Below are 20,547 nucleotides of genomic sequence, written 5' to 3' on the forward strand. Positions count from 1 at the left end.
TCGTAAATTAAATTCCATGATAATTAATAAATGGGAAATGATAAATACAGGATGGCTTTTAGTAAAATCATGTCATTTTTTTTAATTCTTTAATAATAAATTATTTTTTTTACAAAATGATAAAGTGTGTATTTGTAATAATAAAATTATAATATATCATTTTTTATATCTTGTAAAAATAACTATTTAATAAAAAATACTTTTTATTAAAAAAATAATATCTTGTAAAAAATAATTTATCATTTTTCAATATCTTGTGGAACTAGTTCCTATCATTATCGAATAAACAATTGATTACACAAATAACAAAATTAAAATAAAAAAAAAATGCAATCAAATCCGTATAAAAAGTATATATTACCATAATTTTCTCCAATATAAGTAGACATCTTAAATAATTATCATCAACTTGTACAATGGCATCTTACATCATTTCTTGATTTTAATCAACATAAGAATATAAAAAGTTTGAAGGCCCTAATTAATTAACTATTAGAATATTAATTAGTATATTAATTATTTTATTTTGCTGTCAAATATTTTAAATCAGTCTTGATCATCCACTTCATGAAAAGGCAGTGGCACTATCTTCACAGCTCTGAATTTCCCCACATTATTCAGATGCTCATTCTCCAACCTGCTCACAATTAATTAAACCATGCAAGTTAATTAATTAATTAATAAATCCCATCTCAATTAATATTAATTGGGAAAATATTATAAATATTTTTTTTTTTAATTTTTTTTTTACCTATAAAAATTCCATTGCCCTCTTCTTACAACCTCAAGAGCTGCTAAAAACAGCATAGTCACCCTGTAATCAACTTTTTCGAAATTATAATGGAAAACCGTCTGCAACCAAGCTAGCCGTAGTACCAGATTCAATCCCTGCGTCGCGTAATAAACTTCGTTTATTTTACGAATATAAGTATATAAAAAAAGATTTAATTTTTTTCGGAGGGATATTTTTTTTTTGTACCAATGAGAAATAGTATATGAACTTTTTCCGGAGCACTAGTTCGTCTCGTAGCCACGGATTCTTGGAATTGAACTGAAGCAAACCCCAGTCCTTGACGAAATCCCAGTAGAGCTGATAAACGGTTGCGGAAGTCGACATGATCACGACTAAGCAAAGCCACCCGACGTTCTTTTCCCTCTCGTATGCCACTTTTGCCCCTGCTGCCAGCATGGCGGAGACGTATTTTCCTAGGTTCACTAGGTGGATTTTCTGCCCTTCGTCGAACCATCTTCGGGCACACTGATCATAATCGAAAGCCGACATTTTAATATGTATATATATATAGCAAATTCGATATTTTTTTTACGTTAAAAAAGAAATTGATTTAATTTAATTTAATTTAATTATATAAATAACAAACCTGCATGGCTCTCCAATAATAAGGTAGAAATGAAACTGCATAAGCCAAATCCCTATAGTATGTGTTTCGACTGCAATAATTGAAATCTTGCGTTTTGTAGCTCCCGGTTATGTAGTAGCACGCGATGTATTCCAAGTTTCTCAAAGTTGGAATCTGTTTCGTAATTCTCGATTAAAATATGCTATTTCGAAATTGTTTTTTACTAATTTATATTTGAGCTGATTAATTTAATTAATTACCTGGCTACAGAGCTGATCAGCCATGAAGAAATCGAGCATAACAACCTTGTACAAAGGCGATAGAACGATGTTTCTCATTACGGAAAGGAAATGGTAGCGGCTCGACTTGTAGATGATGTTGAAGGGGCAAATGAGAACTATAATAAACACCTGAAAAAAAAAAGATTCGATTTTTAAGTATACTAATGTAAGTAAATGTACATTTTAGGCGAAAAAGATTAATTTTTTTTACCAATAGAAGAAAGCCCGGAATGGCTTGAACTTGAGAATACGAGTACCCTTTTGCAACGAGAGATAAATGAAGAAATAATACACCGACTAGAGCAGTCATTGAAATGGTGCAAATCAAGAACACGTCTCGGTATTTGAGTTCTTTTGTCGGTGATAATTCGAAGATGAAGCTGTAATTTATTCGTGTTTTTCGCCACATGTAAATGTTGCATCCGTAGAGGAAGAAATGTAGAAATAATAGGCTGAACATGCTGAAAAAAAAAATATTATATATAATATTAGTTTTTTGTTTTAGGGAAACTTCAAATATTTGTGTTGAAAATGAATTTTTTTTTTTTGCTAAAATAAAGGCGAGCACTTGCCTTAGGAACGGGTATACCGTTTCCATGTACACTGTATCCGAACTAGATCGATACATTCCCGTAATATGAGCCATGATTACGTATCCGACGAAAAGTGCAATGAAGCACCCAGCGAATAATCCTGTTTTTTCCGAAAATAAATAAATTATTTAGACCAAAAATTCAGTTTCGATCATTTGCTTCAAATAATAGTTATCTAATCTTAATTATGTCCGAAAATCGACCAAATTTTTCGACCATTTTAAGGTTTTGATAGTTAGATACTCTGTTTCTTGATTTCAATTATTAAACTCAACTCCAAAAAAGTGAATCTTTTGATCTTGATTTATTTATTATCTACTTTTTCCCACTAGAATTATTTAATCTCTCAAAAAGGGTAAACTAATTTTGATTATTATCTTCACAAATCTTCTTTATTAGAGTATAATGCAGATCTTGAATTATTTTATTGCATGAAACTAACCAATGAAAAATGTCACGGCGTGCGATTCTTTTCGATGAGTCGGTTTAAGGTACTTCATCGCCTTCCGTTTATTGTCTTCGGCGAAATGCTTGACAAAGATTTCCTCAACTTCATCTGCTAGCTTCAAAGCCTGTCATAATAGTGAAAGCTGTTAACTTTTTGCCAATTTTTTCACAAGTGTGAGACAAACAAATCTTGAAATTATTTTTATTTTATTTTTATTTATTATTATTATTTTTATTTTATTTTTTTGCAAACCACCTTAAACTGTCTTGAGAAAAAATAATCTATCATGGGATATGTGTCTGTTACCCCACATCCAATCATCTTCCAATCACAAATACCATGAAAAAAGATGTTCTTGCACCATTATTTCCCTTTCTTTCTTACAAGATATTTTACACAAAAAAAAAAAAAAAAAAAAAAGAGTTCATTTTTTTAATATTACCTTGTCTGAACTGTTGAAGAATGAGCTCTCAACCACTCTTAAGTAAATTGGAGAAACTTGTTTACCAGTCACCTGAAAATCGATTAAACCGAAAATAAAGATCTCTCTTTTACGATGACGAAAAAACAAGAAATTAATCGGTCGAATAATCGTAAACTTACTTTGTCGAATTTCTTCAAAATCTTCACAAAAGCAAGCATGTTCAGGTTCCTGAGGCAATTTCAGACAACATTATAAGTAACAAAGTTTATATTTTTTTTCCCAAAAGGGTAACGGAATAACAAAAAAACCGATCATATATACCGATAAGTTTTGAGGTACCCTAATCCTTTATAAAGCTCAACAAAAGCACCCCGAATCATTTTCTCTGCATGATGAAGCTTCTTCTTATTAATATGCAATTTATTCGCCTCGGGCCCACATTTCTTCGAAGAGGCTTGATTACTCTTCAAATCATCCCTTAGCAAATAAGTGATAGCGGAAAAAGCACGTGTCGGATTCGTTAGAGGAATGTGAATTCTCAAGTTTCTCCCTTGGCGGTTAACCACATCATCCTTCTTGATCCTCAACGACCGAGGAGATTTCGGTAATTTCACATCATCTTTGTCAAGTTCTCCACTTAAACCCTCCACCCCCTCCTCTGCATCTATAGCATCCTTAATCGACTCTTCGTCTATTCGCAAACACAAACAAAAATTCATGAGTAATAATATGCTTAAAGATTCTACCTTTTTTTTAAAATATAATTTACTTAAAAAATTGATTTCGTACCGCAAGATATGGTGCCTGAAATCGAGTCCTCCTCTTTCGAGTCATTAGAAGGAGTCCCTTTTGCACGTTTTTGATTCAACGAGGTTTTGAGCTCGACGAGAATATCCATTTGCTTCTTCAAAGATTCTCCCCTATCGAGAAACTCCTTCTCTTTATTTCTGTAAAATTGGTTCACTTTGTTTAGCTGAAGATCCAAGCATGCAAAGAACTCAACTGCTGCATCAGTGTCAGCAAACTGCTCGAGCAGCTCAGTCTCGTATAAGTCACCCGTACTTGCTGACGTGGCGAGCTTACGATGAACCTAAGATACGTAAGAAGAAAAAAAAGATTTAAGTGAAAAAAATATGAATTAAAATCATTCATGACAAGGATTGAACATGGGGGTGGAAAGTACTTGAATGACCCTCGGTTCTCTCTGCTTATGATCAACAAAAACGTATTTTCTCAAACAAGAAACGAGGCTTTTCGCGAAAGAAGTCGTGTTTTTATCGGTATTAGTGGTTGGATTGTTGAGAAAATGGATTTTCTTGATGTCCTTTTTCAGCTGGCAATAATCCACAAAGGCTTCTTTCCATTCCGGAACTAATTGACCCTCGAACTGCTTCGAGAATTTCACCATATCTTCGCGTTAAAAAAAAAAAGATCAGAAAAAAAAAAACGGATTGTCCTAAAAACGAAGGCTTTGTCTCGTCGATATTTCTTTTTTGTGAGTGTTCGAATGGAGAGGATTGAAAGATCACATTATTTATGGAGAGGGGTAAGGGAATTTTTTTCGGTCACTTATGCTCGACAGCACATTCTCTTACATGTATCTTTATCCTATGCTCATTCCACTTGTTTGAACGTATAATCGTGTTTTTTTTCGTTCGATCGATCGTCAGAGAATTTGAATCGAACAATAAGCGATTTTGCAGCCTACTTATTTTCGAATATTAGTCCATTTTATTTATTTTATTATAAAGTTATAACTTATTTTCTGCATGTTTGATAACCATCTCAGATATATTTGCATAAGGGGTTGGATTATTAATGAAGGGACAGATATATTTTTGCCCTGTTATAAAAAGTCAAGAGGTGCTTACTTAATTTGAAGTGAAATCTTATTGGCTGCTACATCTTTTTGGCAATAAACACAAAGACTGTCTCTAATTAGACCAGCTTGATTTTCCACTAAGTTTTTAGGATAAGAAAAAGATGTGTAATAATTTAATTTTTTTCCCCAACTTTAATTCACTTAAGAAAAAATATTAATTAGTGGTTGTGTTTTTTGGGAACTGCTAAAAAATTAAATGAGAAATGGTTTTTTTCTTTTTAGTTAGGGTAAATTACGGTTATCCCCTGAGGTAAGGTCAAATTACGATAAAATCCCTTATGTTTGGATAATCACAACCAGCCCCTCAACTATAATTTTTTTTACACTTTCATCCATGTGGTGTCAAATTTAGTGGAATCTTGTAGATTATGTGGAATTTTCTCATGTCTCTACCCGTTTTACACCATTCGAGCTCAGCATTTTGAAACAAGATGATCTTAAGATGTGGCTCTTGGCTTGTAAATATTAGATTGTGGCGCATCAGAAACTGCATTTTTTGCACAAAACGAGTACAAATTAAACTAGCGAACATTCCACGAAATCATTATGATGAATTTGACACCATACAGTTGGACGTGTAAAAAGATTCATATTCGAGGGAGTGGTTGTAATTATTTAAACATAAGGGGTTTTTTTCGGTAATTTGACGTTACTTATAGGATGGCCGTAATATACTCATTTTGTTAATATAATATGTTAGTGAGAAAGTTGTGGTTAAAGAAGTTGTGAAGAATACTTTAGAGAAGATGCTGTTTAGTAATTAGTAGTGCAAGTAGTAATTATCTTGATAAATGTTCTAAGTTCTATTCCTCTGCTACTAATAATAGTACTGCCACCTTCACCACCAACTTAATTATTCCAAAACCCCATAAGTATAACCCCTCTCCCTCTCTCTCTCTCTCTCTCTCTCTCTCTCTCTCTCTCTCTCTCTCTCTCTCTCTCTCTCTCTCTATGTGTGTGTGTGTGTGTGTGTGTGTGTGTTGAGAAGGATAGCAACATGTAAGAGATGTTACAGATGTGGAAAACTGAAAGCGCCATTTTGAATATAATGCTGACTCAAAGATATGCAGTTCTTTTTTGTGATATTTACACGTGGCACATGTAAAATTGCAGTTTCTTTTTGCAATAGTTGTTATTCTGTCTGGTCAATTTTTTTATTTTTTTTTTAATACTTTGAAATTCAAATGTTTTAAGGATTGATTCTGATCTAAGTACAAACATGTGGCTGATCTTATATGCAATGGATTAATTGTTCACATTAAAATACTGTGACTATACTATTGGCATCTAGTTCTAGTAACACTACATACATTTATAGAAGTGTGATTCAAAAAAAGAACACACTAGTACAAGTGCAACATGCTCGAATTCAAGTCGAATCTGTCAAATTTGGTGAAATCGAGCTCGAGCCAAGCTTAACTTCCAGCTCATTTTTTTTTGTTATTATTATTATTTTTACTAAATATTATTTTGTATTATAATTAAAATTTTATAAAAAAGATTTACCCGGAATTACAAACACACATATAAATTGTAGTAAAGCTTAAAAAGAAAATAAAACGGCTCATGATATTCTGAACTACTAAAAATGAGCTCAAATCCGAGTTTTTTTTACCAAATTGTCATGCTCATCATGAGTTGACTCGACTCATTTACAACCTTCATTAGTATAAGAATTGGATATAATAGACTTTGGACGAGGTACAATAATTTCAAAAGAACAAAAGGGCCCCGAAATAAATAAGACTTTTTTATTAGTCAATGTAGCCAATGACAAGTTACGAGAATCATGGTCTTAGTAGGATGCCATTTTGTTTTTTTTTTTTCTTCATGGTGATAAAATCACCATCCACCTATTTTGTCTGTCTTTCAAACAATTTATTGAAGTAGTGTTTCGTAAGGGATGATCTAGCGGTTGGAGTAAGTGAATTTATGTCAACTGACTTAAGTTCGAATCTATTTACTAATAGTCGCTAGGTGGTCGGAGTTTGTCACACATAGTTAACCTAATGTGATTTACGTCTCTCGTATGGTTTGCAAGCTATTATACGTGAGTGTAGATTTACCCAATGCACCTATATGATTGGTTGCATTATTGCAGACCAAAAATAACATCGGAAAAGTGCTCCACACGCATTTAATTTGGAAAATCGGTCAACATTTAAAATTTTGATCCTTTTTTTTTTTTATAAAATTATGTTTAATTCAACATGTTTCTTGATCAAGGTAGATAAAAAAAGATAAAAGAATAAGGAATTTATGATTATAAGTACATGCATTAGATTATGCTAATTAATCATGCTATCCGTTTTTCGTTCAAAATATTCGTTCGATAACGTCGTAGAATCTTGTGAAACTAATAATTATAAAAAAATAGATTATATACACTTTAATAATTATGAGATGAGAGCATATGATTCTGGATGTAGGTTCCATGCAAATGCCCTAATTGCAGTTAATTATTAATGGCAAATGTGCAAATCAATGAAGAATATCCCACTTTAATGGTAGAAATTGCTCATCTTAAAATTGGATTAGGAGCATCTTTGTTATTATACCTAAATCCATGGATTTAGGATTCAATTGGGCATATACTTATATCAAATACTCTTCAAAATTCTAAAAAAAAAAAATTAAATTTAAAAAAAAAAATTCAGTCATATAAATAATGGGCACCAAGAAATTGTTGGCTAGAGCATATGCTTTTTTCCTTTGCATATATTTTGTGCCTTGTAATAAGAGCATGCTGTCGTGGATTTGATTCTGTATGAAGTGTCAAGAAGACAAGAACCACATAAGATAAAAGTACTAATACTTAGAATAAATTTGATTCAATTTGTTGAATGAGGTAATAATTCTTTAATCTTTTAAGCTATAGGGCTCGAATGCTGTTTTTTTTTTTTTTTTTTTTTTTTTTTCGGTAGTGAAGAAACCCTCGACTAGTCATATAAGTGCATTGCGTAAATTATACGCGAGACGTAAGTTGCATTAGGCTAACAATTTTGTGACAAGCTCAACCTAGCAACTGATGATAAAGATATTCGAACTTGGTCGACTGCTGAAATTGATAGAGAAAAAAGAAAATTTCAAATTTTAAGGGAACAATTTATTTATTTTTATTTTGACTTTAATAGTTTTATATAAGTAATATCAAATTTATTTATTTTATAAGCGACTATGAAATATATCCGATCTATTCTATGCTCCAGCAGGTGAAATAAACCGGGTAGATCTTTACCATTCATATATATATATATATACACACAAACATACACACATCCACATTGGTGTGTGTAAATCAATGGTTAAAAAAATCACTATGTGTAGTCTTCACCGAGTGTAGCATAAGAATAACCAATATATTCATAGCAAAACACCCTGAATAAAATATAATAAAAGATATAATTATGCAACTAATTAAGGGGAAATGCTGTGGAAATTGAGGGAAAAAATTGTAAAAGCATATTTAAGTGGCTAATTACCTAATTATCCTTAATTAGTTATCAGCAAGTGGAATGGGTCAAAGTCCAGGTCCATATTTAAAGTGGGTACATCTTAAAACTAATATGGCCCGACCCAATTAAGATTTGACCCAATTAGGCCCAATTAACGGTCATATTCAGGCCCGTTTAAGTTTTCTTCCTTCCGGATAAAAAATAAGTCTGTTTTTTTTTTTTGATAAGTAAAAAAAAAAAAAAAAAAAAAGTCTGTTTAAATTAATTATTTATTTTATTTTCGTTCCCGTGCCTAAAAAGAATCATTAAACAATTGACCTATTCCGACGTTCCACGTAGACCAATCCAGTTAATCAAAACAGGACACGTGGCATCCATCTAGACTGGGTCCCACCAGCCCCCAAAAATAGAAAAAAACCAATGAACACCCTCCACTAAAATATCCCCAAATTCAAAACTGCCGAAGAACACACAAACAGAGTTGCAAATCAAAAACGTTCGAAGAATCATCAAATCATCAAATTACATACACACATACGTACGTATAAATCTATACATACAAGTATGCAGCCGCACATACTTCCTGTATCCAATCCCAATACCCAATCATCGTCATCGTCGTCGACGATGAAAACCGCGCCGGCATCAGCTGCAATGCTGATCAGATCTGAAAATGGTTCGGATTCAGCAGCGATGAGGATTTTCATGCCGGTTTCAATTGAGGAGGACAAGAGAAATGAGACGAAACCGTTCATTACGAGAACCTCGAGTTACACGGATGCCGCCGCCGCCGCCGCCTGCGGCGGGGCCGGCAATTCGAATTCGTACCAGCAGAAGAGGCGGCGGCGCGTGTCCAGCGATAATTCCCTCCTGTCACTCACCAACGGCCCCCAGAACCCCCTCCGGGATGAGGTGGGGAGAGACGCCTCCGATACTTATGTGGTTACTCGACTTAGCTTTGAGCTGTTGCGTTATCTTGGGTAAATGTTGAATTAATTTTACTGTTATGACTTACGATATAGAATTAAGAGATCTAACAGGATGAAGAACGAAGGCGCCTGCTCCGTTTTTTCGACAAAGTTAGCATTATTGAATTGATTGAATTTTATTGGTGAACTAAACTTCTAAACAATTTATTAGGTTTTTTTTTTTTTTTTTTTTTTTATTTCAGGGTAGGCTATAGATGGATCACCAGATTTATTGCACTCGGCTGTTATTCGTTCCTTCTATTTCCCGGTTTTCTTCAAGGTTTGCTTTTGTGGTTTCAAATCGTATATGATACACACTACACACTACTGGTTAAACGACACTCGTGTATCGTTACATAAACTAGTTTTGCTTTGACATCCTAGCTAGTTTCATTACATAAACTATTTGGCTTGATTCTCTGGCGCAGTTGGATATCATTACTTCTTCTCGAAACAAATACGTAGAGGTATAGTTTACGGAGACCAGCCCAGAAACAGGTGATGTTTTACTTAGCTCTGTTTATCGATATTTTTAGTATCGATTGCAATCATTGTATATAATATATATAGATATACATTTATGATTTCCGTAGTTGTTTTTATGTTTTTCGTAGTTGTTTTTGTGTTTTTATTGTTTTCTTTACCCAACTGGAAGTTTCTGGCACAGGCTTGATCTATATCTACCGCAGAATAGTGAAGGATTGAAGCCAGTTGTTGCGTTTATAACAGGTGGAGCCTGGATTATTGGGTATGCGTTTTCTTATCGTTTCCTTTCGACAACATATTTACTAACGCAGATGCTTTAAATTATTGTACTTTTTCAAGGTACATGTCATTTATAACAGTATTGATCATACATTTCTATTTTGGCATAAGCTTGTCTTTTTTACATATTCTGACATGCATTTATGCTGATTTCAGTTATAAAGCATGGGGTTCTCTTTTAGGACAACAGTTGGCGGAACGAGATGTTATAGTAGCTTGCATAGATTACAGGTAACAAAAAAATTGTTTTTATCTTTCGTTGAAATTTTTTGCACGTAGTTTCTATACCGTGTTCATATCGTTTCTTCACATACAACTTAAATTTTGTCGACACGCAATAAAATATACACTTTTGTGCAGGAACTTTCCTCAGGGAACTATTAGTGATATGGTGAAAGATGCTGCCCAAGGCATCTCGTTCGTGTGCAATAATATTGCTGAATATGGAGGTGATCCTAACAGGTAATTAATTAATTCATCGTTTTCCGGGGTTTCTATTACGAGAGGCTAATTTATACAACGATTTAATTTATTTTCACATTTTGTTTTAAAATTAATTAGAATATATGTCATGGGACAATCAGCTGGTGCACACATAGCTGCTTGTGCTCTATTAGATCAAGCAATCAAAGAGGCTGGTGGACAAAAGACTTCTTGGAGTGTTACTCAAATAAAAGCTTATTTCGGTTTATCCGGAGGGTAATTTTTGTCGGATAATACCATACTCTATAAAATCAGCTAATTAATCGAGAATTCACTTGATTTTTTTTAATGGACAGGTATAACTTTTACAGTCTCGTAGATCACTTTCACAGTCGAGGTCTGTACCGCAGAATCTTTTTAAGGTACGATAATTGCTGATTATATACTTAACTTGACAGTCTCGTATACTATCTTGTTATGAATTTGTTTTACATGCACAGCATAATGGAGGGGGAGGAATCGTTGCGGAAATATTCCCCTGAAGTGCTGGTGCAGGATCCGAACCATAGGGCTGCGGTTTCTCTGCTACCTCCTATAATTCTTTTCCATGGAACTGCAGATTATTCTATTCCCTCCGATGCCAGGTCTCAAACGCATTCTGTTTGCTTAATTAAAGATCAGACATGATTTAAGGTTCCCTTTTATATATATTATATTGGTATATTTTGCAGCAAAAGTTTTGCGGAGACTCTTCGAAGCTTGGGAGTTCAAGCAGAGTCGATTTTGTATGAAGGGAAGACACACACAGATCTGTTCCTTCAGGTGATATACATTTACTATTTCGAGTTTTCTTACATAAACATGAGAGGGTCTTTTTCCTTTTCTTTTTTTTAATAATAATTATTTAAATCTACACAAATATTAGGATCCAATGAGAGGTGGAATAGATGACATGTTTCAAGATTTGATTGCAATGATTCATGCTGGAGATTCCGAAGCTCTGGCGAAAGATTCCACAGCGCCTCCAAGAAAGCGTCTCGTACCCGAATTCATGTTGAAATTGGCTCACAAAGTTAGCCCTTTCTGATCACCATTTACTTTTTATTTTTGTAAGCAATTTATAGGAAATACGGATTTTATTATATCTATTTTAGAAGCTAGAAGTAGAACCATTGTTTATATATATAACATATTCGTGTTTTTCGAAGAATTGATTATGTACTATCAGATTTATTTCAACTCAAAGAAAATGAAACATTTTCACTTCTTTTAAGTACATAATATCATCGTTTTATTAGGCTAAGCCATCGACGAAAAACGGTTACATAATCACATGCAAAACACTCCATATAATAATAATCATAACATTCATAAAACTTGAAAAAACCATAAGTATGCTGCTTCAGAGAGTTACTCAAACTTCATCGAAATCTCATTTCTTCCCTCCTGGCTTCGCCCCGGATACCTATAATCGAAAACAGAATATCAATCAGATAATAAGCAAAAAAATATTTTTTCTTACTATTTTTTTCTATTTATGTATATATAAAAACAATCGAGCATATTTACCTTCTTCCTAGGCTCCCGAGGCTTCGGTGGGCCCTGTTTGGAGACGGGGCCTTTTGCAGGCTCTTTCTTGGCCGAGCCAATTGATTGAGGTTTCTCAGCTTTGAATGATGCCATCTTTTTTTTTTAATTCTAAAGAAAACCTTAAAGTTCTGCCTTGATCGATGATCTCGTGTTTTTATTCCCGTTATCGTGTCTCTATTTATATAGGTTTTAGGTTATGTGGATTGCATAACAGATGAACTATTTGCAACAAATGCCATCCAAGAAATTGGAATAACTCTGCTCTAAGGACCTCTTTTTTTCTTGATCAGATGCTGCATCAGATGCTTAGCACAGAACTATGCTCGTATAATACTAAGCGCTGGAAATTGGAACGGATTTTCCAAATTTCCACCGATTTCCGATTCTCTAATGGAATTTGAATACTAGATTCCAATTTCTGATCCGATTTTAATCTTCAAAAAACGCCAAAAAAAATAGTGACTAAAATTTTGAAAATTCCGAACTCCACCGACTCGGATCCGAAAATTTACGATGTCAGATCGAATTTTTTGGTTCCAATTTCCGTAATTCCGAAACAAATTGGATTTTTTCCGAAAGTGCTAATTACGATCCGATCCATCTGATTTTAATTCCTATACACTATAATGGAGCATAAATCCTTGGTTAACAAATATAGAAAAACAAGACATTTCAATACATGATTCTCAAAAGAACAAGATAGCTTAGTTCCTCAGTCAAGATATATATCTGAAAGAGTTTCTGCATAATAAAAATTACTCATCACTGCCAAAAATCAAGCCGGTCGACAAAACTAACATGGGATCTTGGTCCTAAAAAAAGCTGTAAAATTCAGTAAAATAATAAATATTTTTCTTCCATATTATTTTCGATCAACCGGTATTCCTCATGCCAGCAGCAATCCCATTTATAGTAATAAGCAACGCATCCCTCAGCTTATTATTATCATCGTCTCTTCTCAACCTCTTCAATATCTCCACCTGCAACATATTCATCGGATTCAAATACGGAAGCCTACTCTCAATCAGCTTCCTCAAACTTCTGTTATTTCCCGACAACTTTTCATGTCCGGTTATCAAAAGCACAAACTTTTCGGCCGTCAAAAGCTCTCTCCTAAGCTCCGCCCCAAGTTCTTGTCTACTTTCAGACACCAAAACCTCGTCGTAATGCTTAGCAATCGGTATATCCGCTTTTCCAAGAACCATCTCTATCAAGTCAACCGTCGACTGAAAAAACGGCCACTCCCTGTACATGGCTCGTAAATCTTGACCGTGACCCTTTTCGCAGATGCCCTTTAGACCCGACCCAACTCCGAGCCAAACGGGTAGGACGAATCTGGTTTGGGTCCATGCGAACACCCATGGGATTGCGCGCAGGTGACCGATTCCCGTTGAGGTCTTTCTTCTTGTGGGACGGCTTCCTATGTTGAGACACCCTAGCTCGGCTTGTGGGGTGGCTTCTTGGAAGTACGCGAGGAACTGTGGGTTTTCGTAGACCGTGTTTCGATAAGTGGTGCAGCTTATCTTGGAGACTTCGTCCATTAGGTTGCGCCATTTTTGCTCCTTTGGTGGCTTTGGTGGTTTTAAGGTTGCTAGAAGGACAGCTGTCGTGTAAATTTCTAACTGGCGGACGGCGATTTGGGGTAGCCCGAATTTCGCTTGCACCATTTCTCCTTGTTCGGTTGATCGTAGAGTACCCTGCCATTTTTTGAGATCAAGAAATGTGTAATAAAAAAGTAATCTTTTTGCTGTGACTGATCAGAATTGTAGTGGGATTGATTTTAAGCGAATAGTTCAATCAAGAAATCAGTTAACTTCAGTTGCCACAATGAACGTATAACTGAATATATATGAACACGATATTCGATAAAAAATAAATGGGATCTTACCATAACAGAGCCAGGTGGCTGTGACTGAATGGCTAGATGTGTAGGGCCGCCACCACGCCCGATACTTCCTCCTCGACCGTGAAATAGAGTAATCTTTATTCCGTATTTATTGCATGCAGCTACAACATCTTCTTGAGCTTTGTAAAGTTCCCATGCAGCACTAAAACGGCCAGCATCTTTACCCGAGTCGGAATATCCCACCATCACCTTTCCATTTGACGTTGGATTAATGTCAGATTTCAACGAGCCACCAAATATTACGAATACAATAGTTATACGTATAGCAACTATATAGATATACCTCTTGGTGTCCATTATGGTTCTTAACAATATGTTCATAGTACCAGTCGTTCGATAATAGCTTCCGGATAACGGGGCCCGCTTCTCTCAAGTCTTTCAAAGTTTCGAAGAGAGGAACAACCCTCAGCCTGTTTCAAGATTAGGGAATATTCTTTTTGTGAGAAGTTAAATTATTGTTATTGCTTGAGTTGAAAAGTTGAAATTTTCTTTTAGTAGTGTCTGTCTTACGTTCCACCGGGGCACGGTTTTCCTAGTTCACCAGAAACAGCGAGACGAGCATCTTTCTGCAGAAGCTCCACCGCCAGCACATCACTAGCCTGTCCGTTTTCAAACGGGTAAAAACGGCAATTATAATTAATCAATAAATTTAGCAACATAGTGTAGTTTATATAGTGTTGGCTACAAAAAATCGTACATTGGAGGCCATAGATATAACGTATGCTCCAAGTGAGTCGCTTCCCAATTGAGCAGCTACTCTGAACGTGTCCAATACTTCTTTAACATCGGGCGCAACCTAAAAACAAAAAATAAATAAAACGTCGTTACGTAACTTTATTTATTGTAATACGATTTAGGAGTAGTAAAATGCAATTTACCTGTATAGTTGGAGGAACTAGCGGCCGCTTCCCTTTTAACTCTCTTGTCAGAAAATCGAGTTTCTTATCTTCATCCCAATCACTATAAGTACCCATTCCTAAATATTGCGTTATTGCATCGAGCGTTTCTGAATGTCTAGCAGATTCCTGGTAAATAAAAATTAAAAAATTATGCATGTTAGTTAACAACAGAAATAACAGCCTTTTGTTCTTGTAACAGAATAAAATAAACGAATCAAATCACCTGACGAAGGTCGAGTTTCATTAGCACCATTCCGAAAGTAGCAACTCGTCTGATTAGGTCAGCCAATCGGCCATCAGCTAAAATCCCGGACCCACACGATTGCTGCAGTACTTGCATTACGCCACGTGTTAAAATAGACTCGATATCGAAATCCATTCAAAAAAAAAACAAAAAAAGGAATTAACAGAGTGAAGATATATATATACCAGTGAGTTGTAGCAGAGTAGAAGAGGTTCTAGAAGCTGTTCGGAAGTTTCGTAATAATCTCGTGAATCGTATTCATAGGGAAGGTCTTCGAGAAGAATTTCCAGCCTTTTACGTGTCTTTGTTAGCTGAATTTAAATAAAATATAAATTTAAAATGCGATACAATTTGGACGTACTAAAGACGAAAAAAAGGAGATTCGACATATAATCTGTTATAAGCAGTCGGTACCTTTTCTTTGACGTCGCCTAGAACAACTCTGTATGGAGCTATTCCAGGTTCGTGAGACGAGCTAGGTTCTAGAAGCTTCTGGAAACTGGTCCTACCGATCTGAGATTCGGCAAATTGTTTCCTCTGAGCTAAGAGTTGAGACGAACTAAACGATGGTGTCAAAGCTGACGAAGCCTTATTTCCCGAATTGTTAGTATTACTGTTATTATCAAGATTGCTGTCTCCGTTTGTCTTGACGGAATTTTTTTTGGTATCGTGCGTAGAATCTTTGAATATCAAAGAATCCTGACTATCCTGTAAGTAAAAAGAACAGCAATGCATCAAATTTTCAAGAAAGTCGAACAAGCAAAGGAAAATAGTTTTTTTGTTTTTAATTTATTTTTTAACATTACCTCACGATTAAACCGCATAAATTCTGATCCAGGAAGATCCAGTCGAGGGTAGTGTTTAACGTCATTACCTGAAAACGAAAATGCGTTAACGTAATATACACACACAATCTATGTATCTATATATTGTCTCGAGAAATTGACCTGCACAAGAGGGTAATCCAGCGCCAGGTGGAAGCTGCGACGGGAGAGGCGGCGGATGATTGCTGTTGTGGCTCTTATACTGACCCCAATCCGATCGAGGACTCCGATTTTCGTGCCTATCTTCCAATAACTTCTCTGAAAACATGTTGGAAATTGTAATAAGTTCGAAAAGGATCAAAAAACATTTAAAAAAAGAATCAAGAATGTGGACCTTTTTCTAATATTTCACGAGCCAGTTTCTGTAACTTCACGTCGCATTGGTTCATCGAGAGTTCGAATCTGAGATTATCAACTTCTCCTAAATAGAGATCGATAGCCATCCACCTCGATAAAAGTGACACATCTCTTGTCACCTAAAAAACACAGCATAAATGACAAATTACACTAAAATAAATAAATACTTGTTTGGAACATAAAAAAAAAAAAAAAAAAAAATAAATAAATAAATAAAAACGAGTAATGATATCACCTTTGCGGTCACGTTGGGATTTCCATCTCGATCGCCGCCCATCCAGGATCCGAATTTTATCGGAGTGCATGTCAACGGTAGTGGTTTTCCAGTATGCTGAAAAAAAAAGGTGAAAATTTCGTGAGACCAAAAAAACGAGCTAATTCGAAGAGATTTGCATAATGGACGAAAATAACCTTCTTTAGAGCAATGCTGAGACGACGTAAGTAATGAGGTACAGCTCGCCAGAGTGATTGTTCTACGATATTTAGACCTGCAAAGAAAAAAAAAGCATTTTATATATACGAGCGAAAAGGGTAAATAAGTCAAAAAAATATCCGAGCCTATTAGAGATGAATTTACCGGCTCTAGCTTCATCAACCGGAGTTGGCTTGTGCCTCCTTAGCTCATCCGTTTGCCATATCGAAGTAAGCTCTCTTACCTACAAAATTCGTTGACAATATTCAATATATTATTTTTGGTTTTTTTTAATATTGAATATTAAATATTAAATATATTCAAAGAAAAGTAGCTACCAGATCTTCGATCAACATTTCTCGATCTTCATGACCAAGATCGGGCCGATCGTTATATTCTAGAAGATGCTGCAAACGATAACAAAGCAAAATACAGAGCAACATTATATATTTTATTTAATATATAACACAATCACGAAATTTGGTGGAATGGAATATACCGCGATTCTGATGTGTTTGTATTGCAACGTTCGTCTATTTATTTGCGTGGGATGTGCTGTAAGGACAATTTCAACCTCCTGTGGTTAAAAAAAAAAACAACCAACATTACTTCACAAATTAATTTTATTTTTAATCGCCTTAACTCGTAAAAACTAGACAGAAGAAAAACGAGACGAACGATTATCGACCTGCTTGCAAACAGTGTTATAAAGTTCATCCGGGGAAACACCACTCTGCACAAGCTGATTTAAAGTATCGTCACACGACTTCGATAACTGTGCAGAGCTTTGAGCCTTTGTTACTCTGAAAAAAATGGATATTAGTATATATACTCATTCATATAACATAAACACTCTTTATATAATAGTTTGCAAAAACGAATAAAAGTTCGATAATTACCGGTGATGAGTTTCTGCAATCCCGGTTAGGTTTAGATAATGACTGAACGCTCGGGCGAGAGATAGCGCTTCCTCGAGGGTCATTTTTGACAGCATTGCGGCCAATTGTTTCTCGAGAAGTTCTGCTGTGTCTTCAATGCCAGCTGTCCTCATATTGCATGCACTCTATTAATCATAATTTGTGCATCATTAATTAGTATATTTATACTAAAAAAAAACAGTACATCCACAGAAAAAAAATAGTTTAATTTCCTTGTTAAATAGATGAAAAACACTCCAAAATTAAGACATTATTTAACCAGTAGAAACACACTTGGCATATACATATTAAACTCAATCATTATTTACACTATAAAAAATCAAATGATTTCTGTTGTTTGTTTGGCTTAGGTTTTATATTTGTAACCATTCACTAGTAACTGAGATAATATTAAGAAAAAATTCTAGAAACTAAACATTAGCCAAATTATTTACAGGGAATTTAAAAAAAATAGAAAATATTTTAAAATAACAGAGAATTATCTAGAAACTACATAGAAATATCATTAACAGGGAATTTAAAAAAAAAATACTCCAGATTCCATAATAAACTAAATCAAAGATCATTAAACCAAAAAAAAATGTATGAAAAATCTAATGCTGAAGAAAAACCCACATAAATAAAAAAATATATATATAGGCAAGAAAATCATTAAATCATCCACAAACAAAATAATCAATACATTTAATTCAAACAACCAAAAAAAAATCCTACGAAATTAAAAAAGAAAAAAAAACCTGGGCGAGAACTCTGGTTTTTTCGAGTTTTTCCATGAATTCAGGGCCGACTTCTCTGTGAAGAACATCGTTGAGTAGGTTTCCGAGTAATCTGCAGTCATCTTCAAACCCTTGTAACGATATTTCCTCTGCTATATCATCTGTCATTTCCGCCATTTTTTTTTATTTTTTTATTTTTTGTTTGAGAAGAAAACACTGTGTGTGTGTGTGTGTGTAGAGTGTGATCGGGAGTGTGAGTTTACTTTTCTGTTTTCGTTTTGTAGGAGGGAGAAAATAGGAGCAGGTGGTGAACGTGGGGCTACGATTGTTTGCCGTGAATATGGAGGGAGTGAGATGATGACACGTGGCGATAGCAGCGAATTTCATGCCAGTGTTTCCTGTCGTCTTTTGCTGGGGTGACTCTGTGTTTTCTGTTTCTGGTGCGTTTACGTAAATTACTACTTTCTTTATTCGCACTCCAGTCCACTTTTCTTTTTTTTATTACTATTTCCCTCTTTTTTATTTGTTTTATTTGTTATATTTAATACTTAATTAAATTTATGCATTATAGGATTATCTTTTCGTATGTAAAACACATGTGGCAAATTCCGATTGGTTAATTTGATTGCGTGACTCATAATTGTATTTTATATACTTATCTATTTAAATTAGTACAGTTGTGATCAGTCAAATTTTATTAATTTAGCGAAAAATATTAATTTATCATAATACTTTTTAACATGTTGTCATCGATTCGGGATCGGAAAATTTATTAATTAAACGAGATGATTAATTTATCGAAGTTCTACTGTATTTGAAATTGAAAGTAGTTACATCTGATTTAATGGGCCAATTTTCAAGCCGAATTTTATTGGATGCTAATATGTTAATGGGCTTCATTTTAGAATACTTGGGCCTAGTTGTCATTATGTTGGGCTTTGCTCTTTAGGGGTTTACTTGTAAATTTAAATAAATTTGGGGGCCCCTTTTTATTACAATGATTGAGAAAATAACTTAAATAATTGGAATTTTAAAGTTAATGAAATATTAAAAAATATCGACCACTAGTGACTAACATATTATTTTCTCCCACCAATTATAAAGTAGGATCCACTATATGTCTATATGTACCACTACTATTATAATTATAAATATTTAAATATGCTTACATTTTTTTCATACAACACATAAGACAAACAAAGATTTTGACGCTACTCTCCTGCAAGAGCCGATCTAGCAGTTGGAGCAAGTGAGTCAGTGTCGACAAAACAGATTTGAATCCTTTTTATAAACGATAGCTATGTCGAACTTGTCACACATTGTCAACCTGGTATAATTTACGTCTCTCGTATAATTTGCAAGTTATTATACGAGAGTATATATTTACCCAGTGCACCTGTATATATATTTGACACTACTAAAAAAAAAGATGACTTTTGCAATATACAATTATTCTAATTTCAAATACAATTTCATAATATAAATTAATTACAACCGAATTTTAAATAATTGGATTATATCTTGATTCTAAATCATGATATCCTTAGGATTCTTGAAAAAGTAATATACTTAATTAAATGTTAACCTATTCATTTTATAGCTCAGGTTGTTGGCTGCAAACCATGATTAGTTGATCCATAAAATTCTGAACCCAATTATTTAAAGATAAAACTCAATTATTTAATCTAATTAATTATTAAACTCAATTATTTTTGTCTAATTAACTAATTGATTAAACTCAATTATGTTTTTCCATTTATATATTACGAGAGTTGAAGGCCAAAATTCAATGATTTTGACCTCTAGCAACTGTGTGCACATGTGGTTGCATATGGAGGCGCCGGCGATCGGAACAAAATCTTATTTATATTTAATTAATCATCTACTAATTGAGTTATTATTATTTAATTAATATTAAATTAACAAATAGTAAATGTTTTATTAATATTTAATTTCACAGTAATCATTGTGCGCGGCACATTCTTTTGCTCGGTTAATGTTTTATTGGCTCGATGTAATTTTATCATCATTACTTCCACTTTATTTCCTTTTCATTTTTCTTAA

The 20,547-nt window shown here is 34.1% G+C and overlaps 3 protein-coding genes across 3 annotated transcripts; 1 reads left to right on the forward strand and 2 right to left on the reverse strand.

Annotated features, from left to right (window-relative positions):
* Positions 1-338: 338 nt before the first annotated feature.
* PHO1;H1 (EXS (ERD1/XPR1/SYG1) family protein) lies at positions 339-4,900 on the reverse strand. Its single transcript, XM_088818469.1, has 13 exons — positions 4,288-4,900; positions 3,894-4,194; positions 3,426-3,795; positions 3,284-3,332; positions 3,123-3,194; positions 2,675-2,804; positions 2,212-2,332; positions 1,851-2,100; positions 1,619-1,768; positions 1,380-1,532; positions 980-1,258; positions 752-888; positions 339-637 (listed from the first exon to the last, which is right to left on the reverse strand). The coding sequence occupies exons 1-13, from the start codon at positions 4,510-4,512 to the stop codon at positions 547-549; spliced, it is 2,328 nt and encodes a 775-aa protein (XP_088674595.1). The 5' UTR covers positions 4,513-4,900; the 3' UTR covers positions 339-546.
* A 3,963-nt stretch (positions 4,901-8,863) lies between these two features.
* Positions 8,864-11,870, forward strand: LOC105974699 (isoprenylcysteine alpha-carbonyl methylesterase ICME). The gene is made up of 11 exons (XM_012999832.2): positions 8,864-9,421; positions 9,613-9,689; positions 9,838-9,907; positions 10,077-10,157; positions 10,331-10,405; positions 10,535-10,636; positions 10,736-10,873; positions 10,954-11,019; positions 11,098-11,241; positions 11,329-11,419; positions 11,523-11,870. The coding sequence occupies exons 1-11, from the start codon at positions 9,006-9,008 to the stop codon at positions 11,682-11,684; spliced, it is 1,422 nt and encodes a 473-aa protein (XP_012855286.2). The 5' UTR covers positions 8,864-9,005; the 3' UTR covers positions 11,685-11,870.
* A 972-nt stretch (positions 11,871-12,842) lies between these two features.
* PPC4 (phosphoenolpyruvate carboxylase 4) lies at positions 12,843-18,945 on the reverse strand. The gene is made up of 20 exons (XM_012999831.2): positions 18,505-18,945; positions 17,729-17,892; positions 17,518-17,632; positions 17,329-17,406; positions 17,168-17,236; positions 16,995-17,073; positions 16,829-16,905; positions 16,653-16,748; positions 16,395-16,536; positions 16,184-16,318; positions 16,043-16,110; positions 15,651-15,944; positions 15,422-15,547; positions 15,216-15,317; positions 14,972-15,118; positions 14,791-14,889; positions 14,604-14,692; positions 14,377-14,503; positions 14,076-14,282; positions 12,843-13,884 (listed from the first exon to the last, which is right to left on the reverse strand). The coding sequence occupies exons 1-20, from the start codon at positions 18,658-18,660 to the stop codon at positions 13,060-13,062; spliced, it is 3,195 nt and encodes a 1,064-aa protein (XP_012855285.2). The 5' UTR covers positions 18,661-18,945; the 3' UTR covers positions 12,843-13,059.
* Between the last annotated feature and the right edge of the window lie 1,602 nt (positions 18,946-20,547).

The sequence above is a fragment of the Erythranthe guttata genome, chromosome 5, assembly GCF_056151865.1.
Source record: "Erythranthe guttata isolate IM_541 chromosome 5, IM_541, whole genome shotgun sequence".
Taxonomy (NCBI): Eukaryota; Viridiplantae; Streptophyta; class Magnoliopsida; order Lamiales; family Phrymaceae; genus Erythranthe; species Erythranthe guttata.